At 43.4% G+C, this 20,877-nt stretch overlaps 2 protein-coding genes across 6 annotated transcripts in view; one reads left to right on the top strand and one right to left on the bottom strand.

Annotated features, from left to right (window-relative positions):
* Nucleotides 1-1,376: 1,376 nt before the first annotated feature.
* On the bottom strand, nucleotides 1,377-20,051 carry LOC115149209 (ARF GTPase-activating protein GIT2). 5 transcript variants are annotated; one of them, XM_029691858.1, is made up of 22 exons: nucleotides 19,813-20,051; nucleotides 19,137-19,270; nucleotides 18,920-19,032; nucleotides 18,616-18,721; nucleotides 18,399-18,485; nucleotides 14,292-14,422; nucleotides 13,897-13,991; nucleotides 13,527-13,572; nucleotides 13,298-13,303; nucleotides 11,320-11,371; nucleotides 11,154-11,226; nucleotides 10,932-11,029; nucleotides 10,667-10,778; nucleotides 10,362-10,516; nucleotides 10,125-10,277; nucleotides 6,174-6,383; nucleotides 5,899-5,988; nucleotides 5,028-5,107; nucleotides 4,690-4,863; nucleotides 4,197-4,363; nucleotides 3,168-3,231; nucleotides 2,777-2,908 (listed from the first exon to the last, which is right to left on the bottom strand). In XM_029691858.1, exons 1-21 carry the CDS (start codon nucleotides 19,862-19,864, stop codon nucleotides 3,194-3,196), a joined length of 2,172 nt encoding a protein of 723 aa, XP_029547718.1. In that variant the 5' UTR covers nucleotides 19,865-20,051; the 3' UTR covers nucleotides 2,777-2,908; nucleotides 3,168-3,193. The 5 variants fall into 5 exon arrangements, with proteins under 5 accessions (XP_029547716.1, XP_029547719.1, XP_029547717.1 ...); XM_029691856.1 differs by lacking the exon at nucleotides 4,197-4,363 and having other exon boundaries at nucleotides 1,377-2,908; XM_029691859.1 differs by lacking the exons at nucleotides 4,197-4,363; nucleotides 5,899-5,988 and having other exon boundaries at nucleotides 1,377-2,908.
* Nucleotides 10,449-20,877, top strand: part of LOC115149208 (small G protein signaling modulator 1) — a 30,557-nt gene continuing 20,128 nt past the window's right edge. The window contains exon 1 of the mRNA XM_029691852.1: nucleotides 10,449-10,540. The gene's annotated coding sequence lies outside the window, so the exon portion shown is untranslated. The remainder of the gene's footprint in view (nucleotides 10,541-20,877) is intronic.

Raw genomic sequence — 20,877 nt, 5'->3', positions numbered from 1 at the left:
GAAATTATTTGAGATTCACATGCTGTAATATGTTGGGGATTTTTTTGAGTGGAATCGAACAAACTTGAGTAGAACTGATTTAAGGATTCAAGTATTTTTGGAGGAATTTATAGATTTTTTATTTTATAAAGGTTGTAGTTTCGTAAAATAAAAACTTAAACTAACCCAAATGAAACAGAAATTAGAAACTTTGCCTCATACACTAATTAGAAACTTTGCCCCCTACACTAACTGAAATAAAATAAATACCATGTTCAATTATTGAGCTGGTTAAAATCAGCTTGTTTGAACAGACTGACCAGATACATTTAAATGACATGATCTTGAATTTATTCTGAAATCTGAATGGTCAAAAAATATAAATATATTCAAATGAAAAAAAAAAGCGATTAAGGTTACTGTATGTCAACTACAGCCCATTAAAATGGTAAAGGGTCCATTTGGCTCCATTTACACAGGCAACCAATTCTGATCTTTTACCCAATTATTGGCAAAAGAGCTGATCTGATTGGTCAAAGACCAATAAGTGGAAAATATTATCAGAATTGGGCTGCCTGTGTAAATGCAGCCATAGGGACCCATTTTGTAGCCCACATGGGTTTGTCCATGTCTGGCCCACAAGGTTAACCCAACTAGGTACCAGCTAAGATGACCATAAAGACCAAAATGTTGCACTAGATCAGTAGCCTAAATACGTAATGTTTTTCTTTTCACAGCTACCTATGAACAGGCTCGGATCAAACTTAAAAAGGTAGAGGAGATTTCTGATCTGCAGACGGACTCAGACATGGATGAAGAAGAGTCGACCTGACAGTAGTAACAGCGATAGCAGTACTACCCGAGGGGGCTGATTTCCCTATGAATACTGTCCAGGATGTGGAGGCGATGGAGCAAAATGTACTCGACACAGCTTTCCTGAATGGAATAAAACACCTTATAGCATTTAGTTAATTACACTGTTAATACAACCCCCAAAGTTGTACATGTTAGCAATCAAGTTTGCAAGATAATTTTTGTTTGTGATTCTTGTGGTCAATTTGCAATGTACAAATTATTTATAACCGTGTTCCTGCCCCCCGACCATCCGCTCAAGGAATATAGATATATATATTTTAAGTAATTTACATTCAGCCCTCGGCTGAATGTAATTGGGGACCCCTGATGTAGGCGAACACAGTCAGGGTACCAGGCTGTTTAGCTATCATTCCACTCCTTGTCATGCTAAACATCTTATCGTATCTTTGGCATATGACACACAGTACAAGAATGTGTGGAATGTGTGAAGGTAAACAGACTGGTACCTCAGCCACACCACAGCACACAAACTGTAGCATAATAGTCAAGGTATTCACACATTTAACACAAACTGTAACAGCTGAGTTATAAATTAAAGTTTATTACTTTAAAAAGGCAGGTATTTAAACCACAAAGGCAATAACTATGACTTGTGTCGGGCTCATAACACTCAATGGCACACATAATTGATCATCACTCCCACATCCCTGGACAACACATGACTAATATAAAATAGTTCATATTACATATACAGAACCAATGCTTTTAACACATCTTAACACCCTATTAGTTGCACATTTTTTACCACTAGCAGCATAATCAAGACAATACAAGGCATAGGCTGGGTTTAGCACCACACACACACACACACACAGAGAGAGAGAGAGATCACGAGCACAACTGATTGCCGGTGGATATATGGAAACACATACCACCAAGATGAAAACTTGCATGTCTTCAAACAGCACGGAATATACAAGGAAACTTTAACTGTTAAACATACATTTTATGAAAATAAATGTTTTGTTAGATAGGTGTGAGACATTGTATTCATAAATATAATATAGATTAGGGTTGTATGAATTAAGAATAGATGTTTGTACATTTTCATTCTTTCATAAGAAAAGACCAAATTATAGAATTGGAATTGGCCATTTTGAGAATCCCTTTGGGAGAGATTTCTTATTTTTTTTAAACACTAAAACAAAATGTATATTGAGCATGTGTGTGAGGTACATGTATATTAGAGGTATGGCTTCACCTTCTGCTCAAACTACAAAAAGAAAAACGAAACAATGGAAAACTGGCTTGGCAGTTGTCCTCACCTTTATGGCTTTAGTATAAAACATAGAAATGGCATTCATGGAAAAAACCTTGACGAAAACCTTGTAATGGACGTATCATGACGCATGAGGCAGTATTCCACTGACCTATGTTCAAAATCCCAATGTGTTTGGCATTGAATAAGAAGTTAAAAGCTAACTGCTTAAAATGCTGTTTGAAACCTTTGGACAGTCACGTGTCATTGGTGCATAGGGAAGAGCATCAAGCACAAGCACCCCAGCAACCACAGAAATGTTTAAATGTGTAACGTTGCAAAACTGTTCAGTAACTTCAATGTAACTAGCATGTCTCCTATGAGGTAAGCTCAGAGGCCGTCACACTCTAGCAGTATTAGTCTATTTAACAGACAAACCCATGGACAAATCCCTCGGTTGACCCATGTTTCGGAAGGTACATTTTCTGTAAACGTTCTTCACTAGAAATCCACTATGACCAATTAAGCATTTTAAATAAAAATGGAGGCATACAAATAATAACATAACGTAACACTGATAACTTGAAATTAGCCATAATAACATTTTCAAATATCCAAGAGGGATGTTAGTCTTTGGGTTAAAAATCAGTTGCTGTTTTCTTTGGTTGTCACAGTGACGAGTTGTTTGGCAGCCTTGGCAATGTCGTAGGCGCACTGGATGACCTGCTGCGTGACCAGCTGCATTTCGGAGGGGCAAGGGTCATGGGGCGTGGCCTTCTGGCACTCCCCCTGGAGCCGGCTGGCACTGGAAGTGAGCAGCCGCAGGGACCCTCGCACTGTGTCAGAGTACGGCCTCTGAGGAGGAGGCAGGGAGGGGTCACATACTGTTGGCAAAACATAGGCAATAAACGGCCCTCAACACTAGAGTAATGGGCGGATTTACTGCCGTTGCGTGCGTGTTAAATTATCTCCACCCTGAAGAAAAGAGCGCAACATCTAACAGAACAAGAGCTGCAAGACATTTATTTCCCATCCATGTTTACCAAACAAACAACCCTCACTGGCTCTTGCACACAAAGGAGGAGTCTCTGTTGTTGAGGTCACCCCAGCTTACCTTAGGAAACAGAGTGGCCATCTCCCTCACAGCCACATGGATCCTTTCTGAGCATGGTACAAAGCTGAGGGGGGAGGAGAAACAAAACGTCAAGTAAGGGAGTGATCCTTTTTCCAACATAGATGTTAGTAGAAAACTTCGGCCCAGTTTTTTTTTTTCAATAACATTGTTAAACAAATATGTAGAATACTTAGGAATGTTTACAGAAGCTTGCTAAGCACTTGACCCCCTTACTATATGAAACACCTCTCAAAATAGCAAAGTCATCCAGTGATATCCTGGTGGAGGTTTATTTGTGGACAAGTGAGAGAATGAGAAGCCCTGGCTAATGGCAGACAAAACAGAGAATATACTGAATACTAAGTGTGTTCATTAATAGCAACCATGTGCTCCATTTGAGTAAATTGAACACATGTCCTGTATTATTCCATAGACAACATAATGTAGTGGAGGCTGTTAAGCCATGACAATATCAACAATGAATGACAAAACACATGGCTTAAAAATCAGATCATGAAATACATCATACTTTCCACCATTTCAAATCAATAACAATGCCTCCGTTATAACCCAGTAGCTAAGTGACTGAGAGGACGCATACAAATTGGCAGGTGTTCTTTGGTCACCAGCTGGAGTGAGGTTTGGTACACAAGCACAAAAGCTAAGCAAATACCACACAGCTTTAGTCAAAGGGGGGCCAATAGTGAGGGTTTGTGTTAAAGACAACAAAATCAAGTGGACTGTATAAACACTGAATGAATGCCAGTGTGAAAATGTCTCTGTATTTAATAAAAAAAAACATAGAAAATAAATCCAAGATTGAGAGCACAAATATTAACCAAACACAGACAAATACAGATAAGGATAGCCTGTGTGTTGACATGTAAAAGCCCTGTAGGCCTATATTTGGCATTCCATAAGGGAATCTTTGTTTTCTGCCAGCTGCGTTTGACACAAGCCCTGCCCCTCAGCACACAGACAGAGGAGACAGTGACAGTGCCTGGGAGACAGGGACAGAGGCCAGAGTACCAGGAGCCAGGGGGGGTCTCTTCAGCACTCTCAGAGCAGGGCAGCAGCGTAGAGAGACAGCCCTGTCAGAGCAGGGCATCAGGCTGTAGAGACAGGCTCGTCCGCGGCCACCCCCCTCACAGCAGGGCAGCAGGCCAGAGAAGCAACCTAGACTGCCTGGCCTGGAGCTAGCCCACACCGTGAGGAAGGGAGTCAGACAGACAGGAAAACACAGGGAGGGGAGGACAGAGTGGGAATACAGGATAGTGAAAACAGAACTCAGGAGAACAGAAAGATAGAAAAACAAGATACATCCTCTAAAAAACAATGACTGTAGTAGGTTGAAGAACAGGTGCTGGAAGGTTGGATGAAGGATCAATATATAGACAGCATTATGTCCTATATTTTGAACTGTAAGGGCAAGTTCCACATGAACACACAACCTTTTAGTCAACAGACCTTTTCTCTAACTGCTGATTGGTGTTTTCTGTGTTCTTATAACCCCTGACCTTACCTCTCATGTTTGTTCTCCTGTGCGGCCCTCAGCAGCTCCTGGATGTTCTTGGTGATCTGCTCTGTCTTACAGATGACGTCCTCGGTGAAGGGTAGGGTGGAGTCAGCCTCAGTCTCATCCTCCCCCTGATCTGATGTACTGCCGTCCCCCAGCCAACTGCTGTTCCTGCCCAGACTGCATGGGGAGAGGAGAGGTTACAGGCTTAGGATTTCCCTCACTTGTAGATCGCTTTGTATAGGATTGACTGCCACATGATTAAGTTCCTACATTTCACATACAGTATATTTCTCAAATATACAATATTTTTTTACTATAGAGATTTGAATCAAAAGTCGTACCCGGACTCCTCCAGTCCGGAGTGGTTTGGTGTGTTGTCATAGTCACTCTCCAGCATGCTCTGTCCCTCTAGGCTGCAACCCTACAATGGGAGGAATGATACAGTAAGCTTCCAGACAACCGTTGAATCTGGAGAGCATCTGAACAGCAGTACGGACATGTTACAGAGGTCTGAACGTGCTTGATGAAGCATACGTGTCAGAATCATGCTCTCTGAACCTAAAAAGCCATTTCATATTAAACAGACCTCAATTGGTTTCAAAGCAGAAAGTAAAAAGAGGTAGGAAGTTTGAAACCAGGGACCAGCTCCATGTGGCATTAAGCAGTAGGTACAGCAGTGGGTGCTGTTAGTGCAAGCTTAAGATCAAGACATTCTGCTGTACGGGTAAAGGCTTCAGTACAGATGCTTCTCTACCAGTATGGCTGGTAAATAATACTGTTCACACTACCATGAACCATATATCAATTTGTATTCCTTGTCTGTTTCAACACCACTGTAGCCTTCTGACAGGATGCATGTTTTGGAAACATACCGTACATGTAATGCTTTGGGGCCTTTGAAAACACACTGATGGCAAACACCCATGTTTAGCGCTGGCATATAAAAAAATAACGTTTTTCAGGAACTCTACACAGCAGTGCTGGCTGGGGGAACAAAGGTCAATGAAGAACAGCAGCATGGTGGTGTATGCAGCCAGACAGCCAGGCGATGCTGAGAGGAGATGCAGTGAGGTACAGGAGCAGTTAAAGGACAGAGGTAAGGAGGAGGTAAAGAAGGATAGGAACAGTAGGGGACAAGCAGAGGAGATAGTCCACCCCTTCCCCTGGGGCTGCTGCCCCCACCCTCCCTTGAGGGGAGATTCGGTACTTAACCCTTCGAGCTCTTTCATCCCGCGACCAGGACAGGGAGGAGGGGAAGGTTGGGAGGGAGGATGAGGCGGTCCCCAAAGGACCCCTCCCAATCTAGAAAGGGGTCAAATCAAGTTTACACAAAGGGAGTTGACTATACTCTAGAGGAGGATGGGGAGGAGATAAATGCACAAACAAAAACTGAATTACCGCAGACCAAAACTGCTGACAGCACCGGTCCACTGTGTCTGCCATAGAACAGTCCAGGAGGGAGCGGTGTGAGTAGTCTCTGTACTTACGTTTGTAGGGAGTGGCTGTATGGTGAGGCCGTCATCACGGCGAGGAGGGTCACCCCTGTGGGGGTACTGCCTCATGCCCGAGCCTGTCTCGTACATGGACATGGGGCGTCCTCCGTGGACAGGGGGGTGGCCAGAGGGGTCCGGAGGGTGCTGCGAGCCCCTGGGGGCCTGCCATTGCAGGGATGAGTTCTCAGTCTGCAGGGAGTTCAGCTGGAGGGGACAACAGTTCAGAACATCAGCTTTATTTCTGTGTAATAACTTAAATATGGGCCTATGGGTGAAACCTAGGGTGACCATAACATGGAGGATGTGATAGTATCAGTGCAGGTTTAGATAGAGACAAATCTCTCCATCCAGACTGTAAAAAAGGGAACCCATCTCTGTAGAAAAAGGGAACCCATGGCCAGAGAGCACAGCTGCACTTCCACTAGTGCTGCCCCAGACTACAAAAAAATCTTGGTCGACCTAGATTCGTCTGTTCTTTCGACCAATCCATTGGTTGAACCTTTTCCTTATAAAGACACACCCACCACGTTTTAATAAAATCAACTATATGTAGGCTACTGAGCATTTCTAATGCTTTAACCACACTGTGATTAAATAATTAAGACACAAATGACTGAAGAGAGCCAGACCATCCTCCAGCTGCTGCTGGCCTTCGCAGATTCTGCCATGAAGCTCCTGAAGTTGCCGGTGGATAACTGGTGTAGCCTGAGGTTGTCCATTTGGAGTGCCAATTTATCTTACCATTTCTACCAATCTGCATGCCAGTAATGATTTTCATATGCACATTTTCATGGAGCAGTTTAATTTAATTTATAATAAAGTCTTCGTGTCTCAAAATCATTATGTGGTTAATCAAAATTCTAAAAGTCACGGTACCCCCCTGTATATAGTCTCGCTATTGTTATTTTACTGCTGCACTTTAATTACTTGTTACTTTTATTTCTTATCCTGATTTTTTTTTTAACTGCATTGTTGGTTAGGGGCTCGTAAGTAAGCATTTCACTGTAAGGTCAACCTATAACTGTTGTATTCAGCTCATGTGACTAATACAATTTGATTTGATTTTGAACTTGTATCGCCATTGCCAACTATGTAAAAATACCCTCCATGAAGCTAAAAAAACAAAAAACATAGCAGCCTGCAGGTAGAAAATACCCTGATTAAAATATCCTATAAAAGCACACTGGCTAAGCATGGCCTGTATGCAAGGAACTTGAAACAGTGTATCAACTATTAACTTGGGTCTGGCCTGAAGCTAGCACGAGCAACATTGTATAAAATATACTGGGTCCTTAGAGCTTCCCACGCCAGTGAGTGCCGGACAGACATAGATGAAGGCTATTTGCACAAGGGATAACAAGTAATCAGTTAGGCCTCTTTTATGACGTTTCCACGGGATCAGAGCATGACATTTTTTTCCCCTTTCACGCCGAGTGGTTATCGAAAGAGAGCTGGAAAGGTTGTTCAAATAGGCTACGTTGAGGAACTATTGTCATTCTCAATGGATGTAAAAATAGACTTAATTTGCTTGCTGTTTGAGGTGAAGAAAAAATTACTTAGAGAAACTCCACAGTGATGGTGAGTTAAGACAATCAGATCCGCAAATGGGCACATTTATAGGCCTACATTTGCACGCAGGTTAGGTAGCCTATGCGTACTCCTATGCATAATCAGGTGCGCGTCCTTACTCAACATTGACAAGAGCGCTACAAACAAAAGACAATTAATAACTTGACAACACGTAAATGGAATGAAATTAACCAAAACTTGGTTAACTTGGTTAAGTGTAGCCTAGCTTGAGCGGTCCGCAAACAACGTGTCCACTCCGACAATGAGAACGGTAAAATACTGTTATAATAATAATATTGAACGCATTAAAAAAAAAGTACTGTAAACAAACAAACAAACAAACATGGTAGATTACAAATTATGGGAATTAAATGATAAATGTACTTCTGGTGAGCCATCCCCATGGCCTCCACAATGTATTAGTCCACTGAGACAGGCGTGAATCTGACAGGTGTCTCTCGTGCCATAATATATATATATACAGTGCCAGTCAAAAGTCAGGGGACTCCCGAGTGGCGACCGTCTAAGGCACTGCATCTCAGTGCTAGAGGCATCACTACAGACCCTGGTTCGATTCCAGGCTGTATCACAACCGGCCGTGATTGGGAGGCCCATAGGGCAGAACACAATTGGCTCAGCGCCGTCCGGGTTAAGGTTTGGCCGTCATTGTAAATAAGAATGTTCTTAACTGACTTGCCTAGTTAAACAAAGGTTCAATAAAAATATTAAAAGCTGACACACCCTACTCAAGGGTTTTTCTTTATTTTTACTATTTTCTACATTGTAGAATAATAGTCAAGACATCACAACTATTAAATAACACATATGGAATCATGTAGTAACCAAAAAAGTGTTAAACAAATCTAAAATATTTTACATTCTTCAAAGTTGCCACCCTCTGCCTTAATGACAGCTTTACACAAGCTTGGCATTTTCTCAACCAGCTTCAACTGGAATGCTTTTCCAACAGTCTTGGAGTTCCCACATATGCTGAGCACTTGTTGGCTGCTTTTCCTTCACTCTGCGGTCCAACTCATCCCAAACCATCTCAATTGGGTTGAGGTCGGGTGATTGTGGAAGCCAGGTCATCTGATGCAGCACTCCATCACTCTCCTTTTCAACAGGACAATGACCCAAAACACACCACCAGGATGTGTAAGGGCTATTCTGGTTAGAGCCAGTTTGCGCTGTTCTGTGAAGGAAGTAGTACACAGCGTTGTACGAGATCTTCAGTTTCTTTGCAATTTCTCGCACGGAATAGCCTTCATTTCTCAGAACAAGAATAGACTGATGAGTTTGAGAAGAAAGTTCTTTGCTTCTGGCCATTTTGAGCCTGTAATCAAACCCACAAATGCTGATGCTTCAGATACTCAACTAGTCTAAAGACGGCCAGTTTTATTGCTCCTTTAAATCAGCACAACAGTTTTCAGCTGTGCTAACATAATTGCAAAAGGGTTTTCTAATGATCAATTTGCCTTTTAAAATGATAAACTTGGATTAGCTAACACAACGTGCCATTGTGGTTGCTGATAATGGGCCTATGTAGATATTCCATTAAAAAAACTGACATTCCCAGCTACAACAGTCATTTACAATGTCTACACTGTATTTCTGATCAATTTGATGTTATTTTAATGGACCAAAAAATTAGCTTTTCTTTCAAAAACAAGGACATTTCTAAGTGACCCCAAACTTTTGAACGGTAGTGTGTGTATATATACAGTTGAAGTCGGAAGTTTACACACACTTAGGTTGTAGTCATTAAAACTTGGATTACAATCTGAATTTGTCCCCACCCAAGCACATCCAGTTCCAAAATGCTGTAAAACAGGACGCCCACTCTATCTTTCTCTATGCTCTTCCTCGCTCTCTCTCTCTATGCTCTCTCGCGAGGAAGAGCGAGGAAAAGCATCGAGAGAGAGCGAGGAAGAGCACAGAGAGTGAGCGAGGAAAACCATAGAGAGAGAGCGAGGAAGAGCACAGAGAGCGAGAGAGAACTGCTCCCTTGTTGTGTTGGTCCTGCTCATGTTGTCAGTGCAAAAAAGGGCAACCTGTTTTACAGCATTTTGGAACTGGATGTGCTTGAGTGGGGACAAATTCAGATATAGATATAGATATATATATATATATATATATAGTCCAAATAAAGAAAAACCCTGGAATGAGTAGGTGTCAAAACTTTTGGCTGGTACTTTATATATATATATATATATATATATATATATATATATATATTACCAGCCAAAAGTTTGGACACCTACTCATTCCAGGGTTTCTCTTTATTTGGACTATATTCTATATTGTAGAATAATAGTGAAGCCACTAGACTTACTGTGGGAACAGTTAGTTGTTATAATGCTCAAGTCATAAACATACCTTGCTCTGCATCATCCGGATCTCCTCACTCAGGTGACAGTTGACCTTGAGCAGCTGCTGTATCTTGGCCTCGGAGGCCGTGAGGGCGCTCTTCACCTCCATGAACTCCTGTACTGTGATGGGTCCATCAGACAGGTCAGACGACTCCGAGCTCTGCAGCATGCGGAAGGAGAATGGAACAGTAATGTTAATGGTAATGAAAAACTATATTAACAAAAACTACAAATATGGTGTTACCTTGGTCCTGTCATCTTTCCCATTCTTGCCAGAGGCGGGTTCCCGCTCTGGATCTTCATCTGACGCCACACTGTCATAATCTGGTTGGTCTTCATTGTCCTGGTTATCACTCCCATGATGGCTGCCGATTCCCTTCAGGATGAGCTCTATGTCCTCTGAGGAGAGAGAGCAACAGTCAGGTGAGTGGACCACGCAACAACCATGCCCTAGTGGGTACAGTAATGAGCTTTGTTCTAATCAGGTGCTGGATCAAATCATAAATACCCCATTTTGAATAAATGTAGCTTCAGATTACGGTACTATACCTCTGGGACTTTCACAGGAGTTCCCCCGTTGCCGACGTTTGGCATCAGTTAAAATATCAATGACGAGTGTTGCAAATTCATGTGCATTGAACCTTGCTAGCTTCTGTCTGCCCTGCAAAACAAATGACCACAAGACACAACATTATGAAGCAGCAGTGCTGAAAGTGTAGGCTCTTCAATCAAATGCATAACATTTACCTAAAGGCTTGGGAAAGAGACCAACCAAATTTGATATAACGTTGGAAGACATTTTTAGGTGACTTGCCTGGTTCCTTGTGGATGAGTATTCAGGGTTGACAGGGAGGAAAGGCACCAAAGTTGTATCTGTTACCAGACTGCTGTGGTTCTGAGTCACGAGCCACACTGATACAGCAAAGACAGAACAGAAATAAACATTATTTGTTTTGTTAAATCACACTAATAATTTATTAAAACACCTAATGATACCTTTATCAAACACTACAAACACGTCAAATGTCAGTTCAACCTGCATCAGTTTCTCTTCTGTCCACTTCATCATAAACGTCCATGGCAAGCTCTTCAAACTGATGGTTAGTGAGCTGAAATCACAAGCCACAGTAAAATCACATCACTGGTTGTCTAAAAGGACCATAATAAAACCATGTTTGGAAAAAATATATACAGTCACTCACAGACTGGAGTTTTTTCTTTGCAGCTTTTGCAAATTCTGACAAATCCAGACTGCTGTAGACATAAAAATAAAATATATACAGTGCCTGTAGAAAGTATTCAGACCCCTTGACTTCAACTACATTTTGTTAGGTTACAGCCTTATTCTAAAATTAAAGTGTTTTCCCCCTCATCAATCTACACACAATATCCCATAATGACAAAATTGCTAATTTATATATATATATATATAAAAAATAAGAAATCACAATTACATACACCCCCAGTCAAAGGTTTGGACACATCTACTCATTCAACGTTTTTTCTTTCTTTTTACTAAAATAAAATATATATCATATTTTACATTCTTCAAAGTAGCCACACTTTGCCTTGATGACAGCTTTGCACACTCTTGGCATTCTCTCAACCAGCTTCATGAGGTAGTCATCTGGAATGCTTGAAGGAGTTACCACATATGCTGAGCACTTGTTGGCTGCTTTTACTTCTGTCTGCGGTCCAAGTCATCCCAAACCATCTCAATTGGGTTGATGTCGGGTGATTGTGGAGGCCAGGTCATCTGATGCAGCACTCCATCACTCTCATTCTTGGCCAAATAGCCGTTATACAGCCTGGAGGTGTGTTTTGGGTCATTGCCCTGTTGAAAAACAAATGATAGTCCCACTAAGCGCAAACCAGATGGGATGGCGTATCACTGCAGAATGCTGTGGTAGCCATGCTGGTTAAGCGTGCCTTGAATTCTAAATAAATCAGACAGGGTCATCAGCAAAGCACCCCCACACCACCTCCTCCATGCTTCACGGTGGGATCCACACATGCGGAGATCATTCGTTCACCTACTCTGTGTCTCACGAAGACAGAGCGGTTGGAACCAAAAATCTCAAATTTGTACTCATCAGTCCAAAGGACAGATTTCCACCGGTCTAATGTCCATTGCTCATTTTTCTTGGCCCAAGCAAGTCTCTTCTTCTTATTGGTGTCATTTAGTAGTGGTTTCTCTGCAGCAATTCAACCATGAAGGCCTGATTCACACAGTCTCCTCTGAACAGTTCAAGTTGAGATGAGTCTGTCTGTTGAACTCTGAAGATTTTAATTTAGGCTGCAATCTGAGGTGCAGTTAATTGCCAATTTCTGGGGCTGGTAACTCTAATGAACTTATCCTCTGCAGCAGAGGTAACGCTGGGTCTTCCTTTCTTGTGGCGGTCCTCGTGAGAACCAGTTTAATCATAGCACTTGATGGTTTGAAGGAACTTTCAAAGTTCTTGAAATTTTCCGGATTGACTGACCTTCATGTCTTAAAGTAATGATGGACTGTCGTTTGTCTACTTATATGAACTGTTCTTGCCATAATATGGACTTGTTTTTTTTAACCAAATAGGGCTATCTGCTGTATACCACCCCTACCTTGTCACTACACAACTGATTGGCTCAAATACATTAAGGAGGAAAGACATTCCAGAAATTAACAAGGTAATTAACAAGGTACATATGTTCATCGAAATGCATTCCAGATAGTACCTCGTGAAGCTGCTTGAGAGAATGCCAAGAGTGTGCAAAGTTGTTAAGGCAAAGGGTGACTACTTTGAAGAATATCAAATATATTTTGATTTGTTTAACACCTTTTGATTACTACATGTGTTAATTCATAGTTATGTTTTCACTATTATTCTACAAATGTAGAAAATAGTAAAAATAAAAGAAAAACCCTGGAATGAGTAGGTGTGTCCAAACTTGACTGGTACTTTTGACACACACACTAGAGAGTCAGGCCCAGCCAATCAGAATGAGTTTTTCCCCACCAAAGGGCTTTTATTACAGAAAGAGATACTCCTCAGCACCCCTCCCCCCTCAGACAATCCCACAGGTGAAGGAGGTCCTGGGCTGGTGTGGTTACACGCATTGTGCGGTTGTGAGGCCAGTTGGATGTCAGTTTATATAGTACATTCAAGACAAATAACTATAGACAACAGTTGACATACTTACAAATTTCTTTTCCATCAAGATATGGCAGGAAAGAGATAAATAAGGATGGTTTGATAAATGCATTACGTTTTATCGTCAGTTACTAAACCATAGGATGGATACACACAGCTGGCTTATCAGGACTTTGAAAAGAGGTTTTTGTAAAATGCCACTGAAACACCAACATGTCTGAACAGCATTCCATTCCCATTCTCCATAAGCATGCCATCATGTTGGGCTCAGTTCTTACCTGTCAGCCATTTGTGGGATTATGAAGTGTTGTCCAGTCCTATGATCTAGTAGACAAACACAGTCAGATTAAAACAACGGACATGCACATTTTGGTGCACCCAGGGGGGGGGGGGGGGGGGGGGGGGACCAAGTTTGGGAGACCCTGTTTAGCAGACACTCTTATCCAGAGTGACTTACTGGAGGAATTACGGTTAAGTGCCTTGCTCAAGGGGAAAACATCAGATTTTTTTCACCTAGTTGGCTCAGGGATTCAAATCAGCGCCCTTTCGGTTACTGGCCCAACGCTCTTAACCGCTAGGCTACCTGCAGCCCATATCAGGGTTCAATTATTCACCATGTCCCTGTCAATGCGTCTTCTCCACTCTTACCTGGCCTTCTCCCACAGAGGTAAAATGCCAGGCGGTCTGTGAGTTCATACTGGATCTCTACCAGTCTGTCTGCCAGCTCCTGGTGGCCTGCTTGTCTGATTGGAACATGAATAAAAGGTCATGAGTCTTTTCCACATCAATATAAGTGACGGTGAGGTCAATTTATGTTTACTGTAAATGCCAACCATAGCACTGTATTTTTAGACCTCTTTACAATAAAACCCAAAGGTGGTAAAGTTGCAGTTTATTCAGTATCCGTAATCATTTACATCATTCTTCTAATAAATGTAAGTACTAGGCAGCCTCATAAACCGTTTTCTGGGAAAGAGTTGTCACACCATCAGCGGTAATGGATTGCTCAAGTGCAGTATAAAAGAGTATGAAGACTGCTTTACCTTGCGTAGTCAACAGGGGTCTTACCCCCTGTGTCTAGGGCACCAGGATCCGCCCCATACACAGCCAGGAGCTCTGCCTGTGACACCTGGCATGCCTTAGCTGCTACATGCAGTGGACTGTTTCCTTTTTCCTGAAGGACAAACAGGACACACCAGCCCAATACAATGAGACACTGGACAGGCCACACCACCCCCAAAACAATGAGACACTGGACAGGCCACACCACCCCCAATACAATGAGACACTGGACAGGCCACACCACCCCCAATACAATGAGACACTGGACAGGCCACACCACCCCCAATACAATGACACACTGGACAGGCCACGCCACCCCCAATACAATGAGACACTGGACAGGCCACACCACCCCCAATACAATGAGACACTGGACAGGCCACGCCACCCCCAATACAATGAGACACTGGACAGGCCACACCACCCCCAATACAATGAGACACTGGACAGGCCACACCACCCCCAATACAATGAGACACTGGACAGGCCACACCACCCCCAATACAATGAGACACTGGTTAGGCCACACCACCCCCAATACAAATGAGACACTGGACATGCCACACCACCCCCAATACAATGAGACACTGGACATGCCACACCACCCCCAATACAAATGAGACACTGGACATGCCACACCACCCCCAATACAATGAGACACTGGACATGCCACACCACCCCCAATAAAATGAGACACTGGACAGGCCACACCACCCCCAATACAATGAGACACTGGACACTGTGTGTGGGCACTGGTGCAATAGCGTGCAGGCTTTTATGTATTGATACATTTCAGGCAACTGAGTGGATACCATGATGGCGCCGACAGAGATGGTCGCTTCGCATTCTTAGGAAACTGCTACATTTTTTTTTTTTTTTAATGTATTATTTCTTACATTGTTACCCCAGGAAATCTTAAGTCTTATCACATACAGTCGGGAAGAACTATTGGATATAAGAGCAATGTCAACTTACCAACATTACGCCAGGAATACAACTTTCCCGAAGCGGATCCTCTATTTGGACCACCACCCAGGACAATGGATCGGATCCCAGTTGGCGACCCAAAACAACAGCGCCGCAGAAGGGGCAGACGGAGCGGTCTTCTGGTCAGACTCCGTAGGCGGGCACATCGCTCACCGCTCCTGAGTATACTACTCCCCAATGTCCAGTCTCTTGACAACAAGGTAGACTAAATTCGAGCAAGGGTTGCCTTCCAGAGACATCAGAGATCATAACATTCTCTGTTTCACGGAAACATGGCTCACTCGGGATACGTTATCAGAGTCGGTAAAGCCACCTGGTTTCTTCAGGCATCGCGCCGACAGAAACAAACATCTCTCTGATAAGAAGAAGGGCGGGGGTGTATGCCTTATGATTAACGAGTCGTGGTGTGATCATAACAACATACAGGAACTCAAGTCCTTTTGTTCACCTGACCTAGAATTCCTTAACAACCAAATGCCGACCGCATTATCTACCAAGAGAATTCTCTGATTATAATCACAGCCGTGTATATCCCCCCCCAAGCAGACACCTCGACGGCCCTGAAAGAACTTCATTGGACTCTATGTAAACTGGAAACCCCATATCCTGAGGCTGCATTTATTGAAGCTGGGGATTTTATCAGCATATCGAATGCGCGACCCAGGCTGGCAGCATTCTGGATCATTGCTACTCTAACTTCCGCGACGCATACAAAGCCCTCCCTTGCCCTCCTTTCGGCAAATCTGACCATGACTCCATTTTGTTGCTCCCAGCCGGTAGACAAACTAAAACAGAAAACGCCCGTGCTCAGGTCTGTTCAACACTGGTCCGACCAATCTGACTCCATGCTTCAAGATTGCTTCGATCACGTAGACTGGGATATGTTCCGGATAGCCTCAGACAACAACATTGATGTATACGCTGATTCGGTGAGCGAGTTTATTAACAAGTGCATCGGTGATGTTGTACCCACGGTGACTATTAAAACCTTCCCCAACCAGAAACCGTGGATTGATGGCAGCATTCGCTCAAAACTGAAAGCGTGAACCACTGCTTTTAATCATGGCAAGGCGACCGGAAACATGACCGAATACAAACAGTGTAGCTATTCCCTCCTCAAGGCAATCAAACAAGCTAAGTGTCAGTATAGAGACAAAGTAGAGTCGCAATTCAACGGCTTAGACACGAGATGTATGTGGCAGGGTAAACAGTCAATCACGGACAACAAAAAGAAAACCATCTCCGTCGCGGACAGCGACGTCTTGCTCCCAGACAAACTAAACAACTTCTTTGCTCGCTTTGAGGATAATACAGTGCCACGGACACGGCCTGCTACCAAAACATGAGGGCTCTCCTTCACCGCAGCCAACGTGAGTTAAACATTTGAACGTGTTAACCCACGCAAGGCTGCCGGCCCTGATGGCATCTCTAGCCGCGTCCTCAGAGCATGCGCAGACCAGCTGGCTGGTGTGTTTACGGACATATTCAATCAATCCCTATCCCAGTCTGCTGTTCCCACATGCTTCAAGAGGGCCACCATTGTTCCTGTTCCCAAGAAAGCTAAGGTAACGGAGCTAAACAACTATCGCCCCGTAGCACTCACTTCCATCATCATGAAGTGCTTTGAGACGCTAGTCAAGGATCATATCACCTCCACCCTACCTGACACCCTAGACCCACTCCAATTTGCTTACTGCCCCAATAGGTCCACAGACGACGCAATCACACTGCCCTAACCCATCTGGACAAGAGGAATACCTATGTAAGAATGCTGTTCATCAATTACAGCTCAGCATTTAACACCATAGTACCCTCCAAACTCGTCATTAAGCTCGAGACCCTGGGTCTCGACCCCGCCCTGTGCAACTGGATCCTGGACTTTGACGGACCGCCTGCAGGTGGTGAGGGTAGGAAACAACATCTCCACCCCGCTGATCCTCAACATTGGGGCCCCAATGCGTTCTTAGCCCTCTCCTGTACTCCTTGTTCACCCATGACTGCATGGCCATGCACACCTTCAACTCAATCAACAAGTTTGCAGACGACACTACAGTGATTACCAACAACGACGAGGCGGCCTACAGGGCCCTCGGAGTGTGGTGTCAGGAAAATAACCTCACACTCAATGTCAACAAAACAAAGGTGATGATCGTGGACTTCTGGAAAAAGCACAGGGAGCACCCACCTATCCACATCGACAGGACAGTAGTGGAGAAGGTGGACATTTTTAAGTTCCTCGGCGTACACATCACGGACAAACTGAAGTGGTCCACCCACACAGACAGTGTGGTGAAGAAGGCGCAACAGCGCCTCTTCAACCTCAGGAGGCTGAAAAAATTGGCTTGTCACCGAAAACACTCACAAACTTTTACAGATGTACAATCAAGAGCATCCTGTCGGGCTGTATCACCGCCTGGTACGGCAACTGCTCCGCCCACAACAGTAAGGCTCTCCAAAGGGTAGTGAGGTCTGCACAACGCATCACCGGGGGCAAACTACCTGCCCTCCAGGACACCTACACCACCCGATGTCACAGGAAGGCCAAAAAGATCATCAAGGACAACAACCACCCGAGCCACTGCCTGTTCACCCCGCTATCATCCAGAAGGTGAGGTCAGTACAGGTGCATCAAAGCTGGGACAGCTTCGATCTCAAGGCCATCAGACTGTTAAACAGCCATCACTAACATTGAGTGGCTGCTGCCAACATACTGAGTCAAATCTCTAGCCACTTTAATAATTAAAAATTGGATGTAATAAATGTATCACTAGTCACTTTAAACAATGCCACTTTATATAATGTTTACATACCTTACATTACTCATTTCATATATACTGTACTCTATACCATCTACTGCATCTTGCCTATGCCACACGGCCTTCGCTCATTCATATATTTGTATGCACATATTCTTATTCATTCCTTTACACTTGTGTGTATAAGGTAGTTGTTGTGAAATTGTTAGATTACTTGTTAGATATTACTGCACGGTCGGAACTAGAAGCACAAGTATTTCGCTACACTCACATTAACATCTGCTAACCATGTGTATGTGACCAATACAATTTGATTTACAGACAATTTTATATTTTTTTACATACCGGGTGGAAGAAGTTGGCCTGGGCTCCCAAAGACAACAGTCTCAGGCACGTCTCCAGGTTCCCAGTCCGAACACTGGAGTGGAGTTGCTAGAGTGTAGGCCAAAGGAGGTTTGGTTAGCTAACAGATAATAAAGAACAGTTGATAAATTGGTAAATTAATGAGCTCAATGGCAATGAAGCCTGCAATCCAGGGTGTGGTCTGGCTGCAATCTCTCACCTTACTGAGGTCCTTTGTGGTGACACTGTCATCCTCTCGACAGGGCATTCGATGGACATACGCCAGCATCTGATATTTGGCCTTGATGAATTCAGTTTTATGGGGACTGTGAAGGGAACAGAAAATCACACTTCCAAACCTCAGACTGTCCAGGCAAACCTGACCCCAATGGCATTTTAATACAACAGAGAGTCCAACAAAGTGAGAGATCATGGTGAGATGAGATGCCCAGATTTGTCATCACATTGGTTTAAAATTATATTATTTAACCTTCAACTAAAAGTTTGAAATGTGCCCCACTCACTGGACTCTGTCCTGGGGGTTGGCCTTGCGTTTCCCACTCGTGATAGACGAGGGGTCCAGAAGGCTGTGCTCCCAGATGGAGTTGGCCCCATTGCTGTACAATTTCTGAACCATCTAAAAAGGAAGCAAACAATACAACCAATTGGTAAGGGAAAACAACAATTGAAGAAGTTGACTGTTCTTGAGCGTCAGTATAGCTGCTTGTGTGAGGTGCTCACCTGTAGCTGGGAGGGGGGCCATGGTGTATGGGTCAGGTGTCGGACTTGGGAACTGTGTCGGCCCAGACCCCGGTGGACGCTGCAGCACTCATCACAGATCAGCACGCCCCTGTTCACTGAGGCCCAGCACGGGCCTGGGACACACACCTTTAGACTCAATATTACCACAAAGGCTCCGAGTCCATACAAACCATTTAGACTAAAAGAGTCACATCATTCTGCATGCATTCTTTTTCATGATTTCAGGCAGCTCCCTAACTACAAATGTCATACTTTTACTTTCACACAGCTAGAAACGAGATATACCCCAACTAGTTTGCAAGCTAAAGTTATAAAACAAAGACTATTGTAAAGTCTAGTTAGCCATAAACTAACTAACTAGCAACAATAACAAAGTTGAGGGCTAACAGCTGCTAACTAGCAACAGACAGCTAAGGTTAGCTGACTTCCCCATTCTTCTTGGACATTGTCATACTAGCAGCTAGTTTAGCTTGCAAGCAAAGCTATGCGTTGCTGGAACTACAAGCAATCAAACAGAATATGAATCCCTTTGAAAGTCAAAATCAAGCAAGCAAATATTAAAATAGCTTGGGTTACCATTACATACAACTGCTAACATAAACTAGCTATCATGCTATCTAAATTCCTAAGGCTAGCCAGCAATCGTTTAGCTTACCCTGAGAGCTACAATCAGCGCAGACCTCTCTGCTCCGCAGCCGCTTTGACATCCCTTTTTACTTTAGGTAGAAAACTAGTTGTTTGTATACAGAAAGTCCTTTACACACTCCGTTTCAGACAGGCACTCATGAGACAGTTTATACTACTGTACAACGACGAGATCAGAAAATTTGATGAGGAAAATGCTAACTGTCTAACGTTGGCTTATTTAGCTTCTTCTTCTTTGAGGTTTATTGGCAGACTACACTCAAAATGTGTATTGCCGCCACCTACTGTACGGGATACTAAAAAATACCCCAAAAAACAAAATATATTTTGGATCAACAAATTCATACTAATTACCAAAAACAAAAACACTAACCAAATTCATGCTACTGTACTACCCTGAATTTCAAACAAAAACAAAAAACTGTACTCCTTCAGTCGATTTAAATGTCTATTCAGATCCCTACACAGGCTCAGGAACCTGGGAGGGGAACCTCTTCATTCAGTACTCCCTGTAACATTTTTGTCTGTAAAGTCCTGGGGATCCAGACATTTATTTGCCGCCTTCACAATGATGTCTAGCTTCTTTGATTTGTTATTAGTTTGACTAGTGCAATTTGGCACTTGCGCTATAAACGCAACAAAGTCCACCTTTTTCACTATTAGTGTGTCGGGAACCTTCTCCTGCATGGCATTCACTGTAGACTGTGGGATATCCACTACCATCTCCTTTCTACTGACTCCTTCAGCTATTTTCACTGCCTACACATAGGAGACCTGCTGGATTGCCCTGAACCTAGCTACTGTGACCTCCATCCTTACAGGGCACTCCGGGATCTCGGGAACGTGATTCCCATCACAATTACACCATGCCTCATCTGACTCTTCAACGACAACATATTTATTGCTTTGACAAACACTTGCCACGTCTCCAAACCTTTTACAATTGCAAGACTGCAACGGCTTCTGTACATACGGTCTCACCGCATATCTCACATACCAAAGTTTTATATAAGTCAGGAGAACCACTTCATCAAACAACAGCAACATCGATAGGCTTAGCTCCTTCTTTCCATTT

This window comes from Salmo trutta, chromosome 15 (assembly GCF_901001165.1).
Source record: "Salmo trutta chromosome 15, fSalTru1.1, whole genome shotgun sequence".
NCBI classification, from domain to species: domain Eukaryota; kingdom Metazoa; phylum Chordata; class Actinopteri; order Salmoniformes; family Salmonidae; genus Salmo; species Salmo trutta.
The sequence above is the reverse complement of the archived record's forward strand: the minus strand, read 5'-3'. Positions and strand labels throughout refer to the sequence as shown.